The sequence below is a fragment of the Limulus polyphemus genome, unplaced genomic scaffold (genome assembly GCF_000517525.1).
Source record: "Limulus polyphemus unplaced genomic scaffold, Limulus_polyphemus-2.1.2 Scaffold2239, whole genome shotgun sequence".
Classification (NCBI taxonomy): Eukaryota; Metazoa; Arthropoda; class Merostomata; order Xiphosura; family Limulidae; genus Limulus; species Limulus polyphemus.
Genome location: NW_013667849.1, coordinates 157,587 through 169,172, shown reverse-complemented (window position 1 = coordinate 169,172; position 11,586 = coordinate 157,587). Strand labels below are relative to the sequence as shown.

Genomic DNA, 11,586 nt, shown 5'->3' with positions numbered 1-11,586 from the left:
CCCACATCAAGGTACCATATCACCGCAGACGAGATGTTTTTACATGTCGTTGGCCTACTGGATATTGTTGGTACCTTGATGTGGGAAAACATCTCGTCTGCAGTGATATCAACAATATCCAGTAGACCAACGACATGTATCCACATCAAGGTACAAAACATCTCGTCTGCAGTGATATCAACAATATCCAGTAGGCCAACGACATGTAGGGTGATATCCTTTCCACAGGCGAGTTGTACTTCACCAGGTAACAGACAAATATTCATCATGTTAAAGCAGTTAATTCGTTCATTACAGAAGAAAGGATTGACAGAATGGGGTGGTCTGCTCATTCATTATAGTTCATTCGCATCGAACAAATATTAAATGACTCTTAAAGATACATCACATCCTATCAAGTGACTCCATTTACTAAAGATACCCTAGAAACAGTTATTTTAGAGGATTGATCAAGAATGCCTTACCTCCCTTCCAATACTCTGATGTTAAGCAGTGCCAGGCTGACCTTGCTCTTCGTGATGATCATATTCCACGCTGAAGTGAAATGTCATTATATGTAAAGACGTAAAGCCATCTCCTCAAAATGATCATTTATGAGAACAGGCTGAGTGATCTGTCGTTTGTATTTTAGATCACATAAGAAATTATTAAATATCAGGTTTACACAGAAATTAATTGAATGGTAAGGGTGACAATTTTATAGCAGTAATTTTGATGGCTCAAACAGAATAAATTCCAATTATCCTTTAGGCGTTTTGTGAAGTGTAGTTTGAGGATTTTAGGTAGAAGAGAACGTGTCAGTCAAGGTAGTATTTCTGTTTCACGTTTAATTCCATTTCACAACCAGTCCAATAAAAGCGTCTTTAGTCTGAGCTTTCTCAAGCTGTTCCTCTGAACAGTTAGGTTCATCAATATTCTGTCTGAATACCTTGGGAATGTCAGTTTGTTTCTGAAATCATTGTTGGTTTGAAACTTATGCCATTCATCATATGTTAAGCCATTTTCAAGACTTCCTTGACAGCCGAACATCATTTTATGGTAACAACCATGGTAACGCACTATATTACAATATCAAAAGTCTTGATTACCATTTTGCCACCTGAACTTCCAAAAAAAAAAATAATGTTTATCTGTTGGAGGGTAAATATGCAAAATACTAATAGTGCCGAAAACCGTTCACAGTTCGGATAGTTTACAACAATTACATAGAACATTAGAAGCTTCTCCCAATGTAATAAGTATACTTTGTTTCAGTCTGACGAACATATCTTCATCCTGAATGGCATCGATTAATTGATCACATGCCAGTGAAGTCATTGCCTCGTGGGATGTTTCTAAACAGAATAAATGTGCAAGTCAATCAGCATCGTCAGCAAGTTCCGTAAGATTGATTTTTCTCTTTTTAGGATATGAAAGCGTCCCCCAGTAGCACAGCGGCAAGTACGTGGACTTGTAACGCTAGAAACCGGGCTTCTTACGGCACATACCCATCACAATTCATTGATATTTACAGGGTTTGTAAAGGTACAAGTGACATCCTAACTTATTTAACTCCAAGAAAGCTTGTAGTTATGTAGCGTGTTATATGTTAAAGGAAATTTTTAAAGTATTAACTGGAGTGTAGTCTAGGTAAGTATTATATTATAATTCCATGTGGCTTACATTGTTTTGATATTTTGACTTCTAAACAAGTTAGTCCTGGAACTAGTTAGTCTTTTGGTTGGGATTCTTATCGCCCCTCCACATCGCTTCGTACTGTACAAAACTGTAAATTCTATTGTTTTTTATACTAAGATATTCTTATCATATTACCATCCTTCAGGGCCAAGAACAGCCCAGTGGCTAGCGTGCTAGACTATGGATCTGCGGGGACACTGTTCACGTCCCGTTACTGCAAACAACAACAAAACAAAAAATCACGCTCCATACTTTGGAATCATGGGAGCATTATAAGATTAATGGTCAAATCCTACCACTTGTTCATAAGTTAGTAGTGTGTAAACTGACTAGCTTGTCTTCCCTTTAATTCACCAGTTCAAAATTAGATACAGGTAACGCAGGTAGTCATTGAGTAGCTTTGCACGAATAACAAAAAATAAATAAACCTACCCTTCTTCACTGTAAAAATCTCCAAATCAATAGCCGTGAGTTTGATTTCAATAGCTAAACAAAATAATTTGTACTCCAATATATAAGTTGTATCTTATTCATGACTCATTCAACCGCACTTTGTATATTACCATTGCTCATTCGTATTTTGAGTAGTTTTTTCTTGTCATTGTAGATTGGGTAACGTGAAGCTGGGTGTTAATAAATTACAATGTTTAGTTACACATTGTTTAAAAAAGCTAACAGATTGGTATGTTCCTAATTCTTTGCCTCCCAGTAGCACAGCTGTATGTCTGCAGAGTTCTAACGCTAAAAACCGGTTTTCTATACACGTCGTGGGCACAGCACAGGTAGTCAATTATGTAGCTTTGTGCTTCACTATAAACAAACCTAATTCTTTAATGTTTTTAAATATGTAATATAAATAAAGTGTCAGCAATAAATGTTTTATATTTGTTGTTTTACGCTAAGATATTAGAAGCTACATGATAATGCATGTTTAGTTTTAGTTGAAGTAAAACAAAATCTATCGTTCACTTTGCATAAAAATATATATAAACCAGTGTTTGGCTTTCACTGGACCTTAAAATACTATGTTCGTACACAAATAGAGAAACTGAACAAAATACGTAAACTTGAAACTTTATTTTAACAAAATTTAAAAACTACTTTCTTCGCATTAAATTTTTGAGAAACTCTTCGCAGTAAATCGTTATGCCTCTTTTATGTTTTTATATATCCAAAGTAGGATCAAAATAGTCTTTTTGTAGTGATACTCGCTCAGCTTCCGATCAATATAATCATCTTAACCTACGAAGCTGATATTCTATATCAGCGTTTATTCATGCACTCAAAGAGAATTCAAAAAATAAAGGAGCCAACATTTTTCATTATAATATCTTGATATGCTTAACAGTGTGTATAAGACTATATGCTTAACAGTGTGTATAAGCCTATACTCTGTGTAAGTTGCTTCCACACGTATTCGCAAGGCTCGTTGTGCTTAACAGTGTGTATAAGCCTATACTCTGTGTAAGTTGCTTCCACACGTATTCGCAAGGCTCGTTGTGCTTAACAGTGTGTATAAGCCTATACTCTGTGTAAGTTGCTTCCACACGTATTCGCAAGGCTCGTTGAGCTTTCTAAAAGACGAAATCTCTGTTTTTGCTCATTCGGAAACATCTGTCTTTCTTCGTGTAATATTGAGAGTCGTGTTTATTTACAAAACATCTTAAGAATAAATAAGAAATTAATATACGTAATGAAGCTGGTCTCTCTACAAGGTAAGAATAAAATAACATACAATTTGAGATAAATGGTGCCTTGGGGATCCGTTTTGCATGATTTACGAGCTATAGCATTTCGTGCTGTTATCGTCTTCACAGGTAGACAACTCTGTTATAAGGAGTTACTGTCAGCTTTTATGACATTCGTTTCAATATGTTTTGTTATAAAATAAATCATTATATAAGCCTACTTCTTTGGCATAACTAGTTAATATTATTATTGCTTTCCCGATTCATAGTCAGTATTTGTCCGTCTTCATGTCTAACTCATTGTTCACAACAGCACTGATATATATATTTTTTCAGTTAGATTTTAGCAAAATATATAAAAAACAAAAAATTACGGTCTTATAGAATTATGGTCTTAAATAATTATGGTCTTAAATAATTATGGTCTTATAGAATTATGGTCTTAAATAATTATGGTTTTATAGAATTATGGTCTTAAATAATTATGGTTTTATAGAATTCTGATCTTAAATAATTATGGTTTTATAGAATTATGGTCTTAAATAATTATGGTCTTATAGAATTATGGTCTTAAATAATTATGGTCTTATAGAATTATGGTCTTAAATAATTATGGTTTTATAGAATTCTGATCTTAAATAATTATGGTCTTATAGAATTATGGTCTTATAGAATTATGGTCTTATAGAATTATGGTCTTATAGAATTATGGTCTTAAATAATTATGGTATATTTGTATGAGTACATTTGTAGTCTTACATGCCCACATATAGAGTATGTTTATCGTTATGAAGTGGATTAATCAAGATCACACTTCTATATATCATAAATCAAGATCACACTTCTATATATCATAAATCAAGATCACACTTCTATATATCATAAATCAAGATCACACTTCTATGTACCATAAATCAAGATCACACTTCTATATATCATAAATCAAGATCACACTTCTATATATCATAAATCAAGATCACACTTCTGTATATCATATGATGTTATTTTGTTTTGATAGATATTTATGTTTTATTTCTAAAGATTATAAATATCGTCCCCTATATTGCAGTACAAACCTTGAACTTCAAGACGAATAGTTTTTCGGACACCCTCTCCCACGCCGTTGAAGGCTTCACACGTATAGAACCCTCTGTCATCTTTCTCGAGATTTCTTGTAATCAAGTCACCATATTCTGTTACTCTCCAGTGTTTACGTAGCACGGTCGTTTTCTCGTCCGAAGTAAAACCTAAATCAGTAAGGTAATAGCACTTCGGTATATGTTAGGAAATAATACTTTTAAAACAATGTTTTTATTTAACGATTGGAACCAGTAAAACAATTTGGGTAGAGAATAGTTTTAAACTTTGTAAAATCTATATTTGTTGTTAACTTTAAAAGTCTTTTTTAAAAATCCTTGCAGTACTTGATTTAACAGTTTTTCGTGGGTGTAGGTATAACATGGATGGATGGTATTCCGCGAAATATACTAGATAGTGAAAAATCTTTACTCAATTATATTCGCTGTGTACTGAGTTATTGAACCTGCAGAAGCAAGGGAGAATAAAATCAAAATATTTTATGTCATTGCATGTAAAATGAAATGTCATTACAACAGTGAAAATTTGGATTGCAAAAGATTGTTTGTTTGTTTGTAATTAAACGCAAAGCTACACAATGGGCTATCTGTGTTCTGCCCATCACGGGTATCGAAACTAGGATTCTAGCGTTGTAAGTCCACAGACATACCGCTGTGCCACTGGGGGGGGGGCTTGCAGGAGATAATAAGCAAATTGTGGTTCTGTAAAAATTATACACTACTGATTTCACAAACAAATAAATTGTACATAAGCTGCATTGAAAGACATCTACAATCAGAGTGAAGCAAAGAAAATGAAATTCTGTAATATACGCATATATATCCAAACCACTCAGGTGCGGAAAATGCTCTGGTGGCTCTGAAAATTTCTTTGCTCCACAGTAAAACTTAGATATTATTATAGAAGAAAACCAAACAAATTTAATGACACCAAAATCAACGTGCATCGAAGAAAGTAACGGCCTGTAATATATACAAATATGTGCAGTTATACTATACAGATATATCTAAAACGTCGTTGAATTCGTCAGGGTAGATTTTGTAATAATATGCAAGTTTTGTCTTTAGAGCCACCAGAGCGTTTTCCGTACCACAATCGTTTTGGATATATGCATACAGAATGACTGCTTATATCTGCGGGTATTGAAAGCCCTTATTTTCTTTGCTCCACGCCAACTTTAGTTTCACTGGATATGTCTGGTTTTCCTCTTCAATAATATATAAGTTTTTTTACGAAGCAAATAAATTTTCAGTCACCAGAGCTTTTATCAGTCTTCAACTGTTTTAGATGTATCCGTACAGCGTAACTGTATATATTACAGACCGTTGAATTTGTTTAAGTTATTTCTATAATAAAATATGTAAGTTTTATCGCGAAGCAAAGAATTTTTCAGAGCCGCCAGAGCGTTTTCCGTACCTAAGTCGTTTTGGATATATGCGAATAGTGTAAACGCATATATCTGCGTATTATATATGCCCTTATTTTCTCTCCTCCACGCTGATTTTGATGTTATTAAACACGTCTGGTATTCTTCTTTAATAATATATTAGATTTGTTGCGGAGAAAAGAAATTTTCAGTGCCGTCAGTGCGTTTTCCTAACTTCGGTCGTTTTGGATATGTGCGTACAGAAACATCGGCGTAAAATTACTATTACTCGGAATACTTATCCATCTACGCTTTACGAAATGCCATTTTTCGTATTATTTTGCGAAAATGTCAGAAAGACCTTTCTATACCATATGAAGTGCCCACTAATTAGAAATGATGTAATATATCTCCTCTTGTGACCAAACAACATTACCTTTAAAACATTCAATGGTGTGAAAACTAGGCCCATTGATTTTTCGTAGTTGTTTCAAATTAGTGAAATGCACTTAAACTTGAAACTGCTGAATGGATCTGGCTTGACACAGGACATTCTTTAAAATGTAAAATGTCCCTTTGATGTTTAGTTAAGAGATGCCACACTTATTGGGAACGTTGATATTGTAAATAGGTTTCCAATTTCTAAGTGCATTAACTTTCAGCGAGGTCTGTTTCTCGTAGTTTTAATATGGGTTGATTTTAGACAACTAGGTGTATCACAGTTGTCGTAAGTATTAATATTACAAAGATATTTGTTTTGTAATTAATACGAACACTGATATTTGACAGATATATATATATATATATACATATTTCATAATTCCCATATAATCAGAAAATGTGTTACGATTTTATATATATCTATTTCACAATTCTTACGTACAATGACATTACAGATGCATGTTTCACAACTCATGTTCATTAATCTTAAATAAAGTACGTTTTACAATTCTTATATATATATATACTGATATTGGACGGCTGTGTATGTGTTTTACAATTCTTATATATATATATACTGATATTGGACGGCTGTGTATGTGTTTTACAATTCTTATATATATATACTGATATTGGACGGCTGTGTATGTGTTTTACAATTCTTATATATATATATATACTGATATTGGACGGCTGTGTATGTGTTTTACAATTATAGTCACATGTAAACTAACTTTGCACTGTGGACAGTCACAGTCCCCCCCTCCTTCCCCCCCCCAAAAAACTGCATGAAAGAAAAAATATCTTTATATATTTTGCTTTAATTAACTCTATGGTCAGATAGGAGTTGGAACGTATCAGTGGTCTTATGTTAAAATATACAGCTATTAAAACCCTGCAACTTAACATTGACAATAATGTAGAGATATAAAAGCAAATTTTAACTGAAAGTCAGTAACTTTGTGTTTTAATGCACGATATGCAAGTCTCTGTAACTAACATCAGTGCAATTAATAAATTATTGTTACAGTTAATTTACAATTGATACGGTACGTGAAAGCCACCAGTAACATTCCAAAATACGCTACTTTTTATGTTCTGCAACATAGTCTGAGCGGTAATCAAAGCCAAATATCATTGCAATGTGCGAGAAAAAGACATTTCAAAACACCATACACAACTTCATACTAACCACTGAAACATCTGCTCTTTATATAGCCTCGATGTTCTACATTACACTGTATAACCTACAATAGTTCACCAACTGTAACTAGCATTGCATCTAATGAACAATACGACAAACCACCAATATTATACCAATAAATACTAACCTTGAGTCCTAGTCCAGGACACAGTGGGTATGGGAAACCCACCAACATTACACTCTAACGTGACTGATTGTCCAACCACACCTGACACATCGTAAGGCTCCCTGATCCACCGTGGAGGAACTAAACACAGGAGAAATAGTTAAATACATTATATATTGGTGACTTCAACAATGCAAAAGTAAATCATAGGTCACATAAAAAACAATGAGTATGTTACGGATATATCACATCAAAATGGAGAAGTTTATTGGGAACAGATCTGACGAAGACACAAGTTTGTTATGGGCACATAAAAACTCAGAAATGTTTTAGGGATACTTCACATGAAAATATAAAGTATGTTAAGGGCAGACTTAACCAAGGCACAGAAACACGTGGGAGTAGTTCACATCAAAACACACAATTATGTTAAGGATAGATCACATCAAAACATAGAAGTTTGTTATACATAAGTCACACGAAAACATAAATTATGTCAAAGACAGATGAAAATAAAATAGAAATTTGGATATATTACATCAAAACTCGTGTATTTGATATGTATATTTCTCATGAAGATATAAATATGTAGGATATTTATCACATAAACTCACAAGGGTATATTATGGTTCGCTCAAATCAATTCAGTGAAGTGTGGTTTCGGTAGATTGCATCAAAACAGAAGTACATCAAGATCTTGTCAAAACATAGAAGTGTATTAGGGATAGTTCAGACAAAACACTTGTTATTGTCACTGGATTGTGCACTAGAATTTGATTTTTTAGAAATAAAGAGCATCTCTTACTTTTAAAACCGCATCTACTTTGTTTCAGTGATATATTGTTACTGGAAAAGTTCACTTACTTTTATGTTGAAATGCAATAAAGATACTATTTACGAGTACACGCTAGTTTTATGAACTTGACCCTTTACAAGACTATAAAAATCCAGGGTCGTATCTTAACTTTCAGTGAAAATCTTCTCTCTAGAATCCACCACGTTCCTCTAATATAAAATACGTAGACAGGTACGTGACTAAGATTTATTTTAACATTATAATTATAAATGTTTGATAAACGACCTAGTGATGCCACTCTAAATGTTAGCTGAACACAACATTTTATTGGCACCTTCAGTGATACAAAAAAATTAAAATATAATATTTACTTTTATGTAAACTACAACCTTTTTCTCTTGAGTAATGAATTTACTTCTCTCTCATCTGGAGTGGGAGTGAAAGTACTGCAATTGGGTCCGTGCTTGTGTCTGTGTGTTTCCGCGCGCGTATCACGAAAACTAATAGACCGATGTGCAAAAAACAGTTACACAAGATGGGAAGTCAGTCCTCTCCAAATTTGTTTCGGATCAAATCCGGATCCTGGATCACTGTGAAGTATTATTTATAATGTGGGGATAAAGCATTTTTGCGGTTTTCGGTTAATAACTTTGTAAAGTGTGTGGTCGGATTTGTAACAAATTTCGTGTTCATCATACCACAAAAAATGATCCGGATCGTTGATCATTTTGGATCTAAGAAGGATTTTCTGAGTTTTCTAGCATGAAATTTGACGTTATCCAATATAACGAAAAGGAGCGGCGGGGTGAGAGTTTGCAGTCTCTCTGACTGCTCTTGTTTTTAACTACTATACATTTAATCAAAATGGTTTGTTTGTTTGTTTGTTTTGAAATTCGCACAAAGCTACACGAGGGCTATCTGCGCTAGCCGTCCCTAATTTAGCAGTGTAAGACTAGAGGGAAGGCAGCTAGTCCTCACCACCTACCGCCAACTCCTTGGCTACTCTTTTACCAACGAATAGTGGGATTGACCGTCAAATTATAACGCCCACACGGATGAAAGGGCGAGCATGTTTGATGGGACGGGGATTCGAACCCGCGACCCTCAGATTGCGAGTTGAGCCCCTTAACCACCTAGCCATTTTTGCTTCTTATAGCCATTAACCTTTAAGTGTCCTTTTATATAAAAACCTAGCAGAAAGTAGGCTTCCCTTTCAACTGTTCAATTTCATATTCTATAAAGAAAGTCCATATTTATTCTGTTCTAGCATGTAGGCAGTGTAATTTGTGAGATAGTAAAGAGTAATAGAGTTTTCGCTCAAACTGTTGAAAGTACCACGAAAATATATTTTCATATATATATAGTTTAGTATCAAGATAAGTAATCTTTGCCTGAGTTTAATAAAAAGGTGAACAGCGAATGTTGAATAAAGGCCCTACGTTATATATTTATTTAGCTATATATCAAAAATGGCCATTAATTTTAATTAGTAACGCTGAGTTCTGAACCGTAAATCTTCTACAACGGTATCTAGTTAGTGGTACAAACATTATAGAACATCAGGCTAACAACAACCCATATCATGACTAGTTAAACCTGTATTATCGACCAAAGTCAATCTTCATCCATCTAGATAAGATATATATAATTGATGTCACTCATATCCCTTTAAGCGTGTTTGGTTTGCGAAAAAAAAATCTCAGGACATTCATTTATTCATGTCGATAATATAGAATATTACCTAATGAACCTACACGTGTCTTTAGGTGAAGGTTCGGCTTAACGTAATCTTTCATAAACACGTGTTATAATCACATCTAGTTGAATATTTCGTGAAGCACAGTTACTTTGTTGTCTACTATATGTTAAGACTACATTTATACACCTTCTTATATCCCCATCAAAGCTTATCACCCAAGTCTTATCACTTCGGTCTTCTTTTTGATATCGGTAAAGACTCATGGTCGAAATATCTGTAATAAAGAATGCTCTTACCTTGGGCTAATAGTTAGCATTTTCTATTTAATTTCTATAAAAACCTACTCAGTACTACTAACAAATAAACTCCGCAAGTTTAATGTTCTAATGATTCTAATGAAAAGATTGTAGATAAATTTACAAACTGTACAGGTGTACTTGACTACTTAACATGTTAATATACTGCATAAAACAATTAAAGGGTAAATGGAATTTAAAATGTTTTATAAGAATTATAAAATAACATCCATCACATCACACATTCATATTTTATACAAGTCAAACATCTGATGATCCAAATTACGAGTGATTGACTGGTCTCTCAGCTTATAAATATTTTATAAATTATAAACATTTCGTGGAGGTGGCTTTACATCCTTATAGCTTACAACACCGCATTTTAATACGGAACATGGTCGCCACGAGCAGCCTGCAGCCGATATTGCAAGGTTAAAATCTGAGCGATGATAAGGTTCTGATATTTTATCGAATACTGCCCTGAAAGCACTTTTTTGTCACTTCGTGAGATGTCTCAGGAGCATTTCACACACAGTGTATTGAGCTGAGCATAAAGGCTGCTCCATTCAGTGAATCAGATCTTCATGTCAACCTGTTTAGTATGCTGGAAGCAAGCTTTTCACCAATTAGGTTAAAATCACAGCTAGTATATCGAGATATAAATGGTTGTAGGATGTACTTTATAATATGTGCGATCTGAAGTTGGATATTGTTCTAGATTTCCTCTAAATAATGTGCTTGTTTTCTTGCTACAGGGTAAAGCTCAACTCATCTATAAGAGCATTGTTACAAATATCGTTGGTCCACTGTACATGTTCTTGACATCACTGCAAACGATCTATTTCATACCTTATTGTCAGCGAAATACGCATCTTCAGATGCTAGAGTATAGGCCGGTTTCGTCTAATCTACATGTGACCGTCTTTATGATGACAAGGCATCCAGTTTCGGGATGCTAGAGTATAGGCCGGTTTCGTCTAATCTACATGTGACCGTCTTTATGATGACAAGGCATCCAGTTTCGGGATGCTAGAGTATAGGCCGGTTTCGTCTAATCTACATGTGACCGTCTTTATGATGACAAGGCATCCAGTTTCGGATGCTAGAGTATAGGACCGGTTTCGTCTAATCTACTATGTAGTACCGTCTTATGATGGCAAGGCTATCCAGTTTGGCTGAGTAAATTAATCTAGTTTAAAGTAGAATTAACCATAC

The 11,586-nt window shown here is 34.2% G+C and overlaps 1 protein-coding gene across 1 annotated transcript in view; it reads right to left on the bottom strand.

Annotated features, from left to right (window-relative positions):
* The window catches only part of LOC111087509 (Down syndrome cell adhesion molecule-like protein Dscam2), a 39,194-nt gene that overhangs the window by 14,627 nt on the left and 12,981 nt on the right, over nucleotides 1–11,586 (bottom strand). Inside the window, exons 3-4 of the mRNA XM_022394363.1 lie at nucleotides 7,602–7,721; nucleotides 4,442–4,612 (exon numbers count right to left, since the gene is read on the bottom strand). Of these exons, the coding sequence (XP_022250071.1) occupies nucleotides 4,442–4,612; nucleotides 7,602–7,721 (291 nt within the window). The remainder of the gene's footprint in view (nucleotides 1–4,441; nucleotides 4,613–7,601; nucleotides 7,722–11,586) is intronic.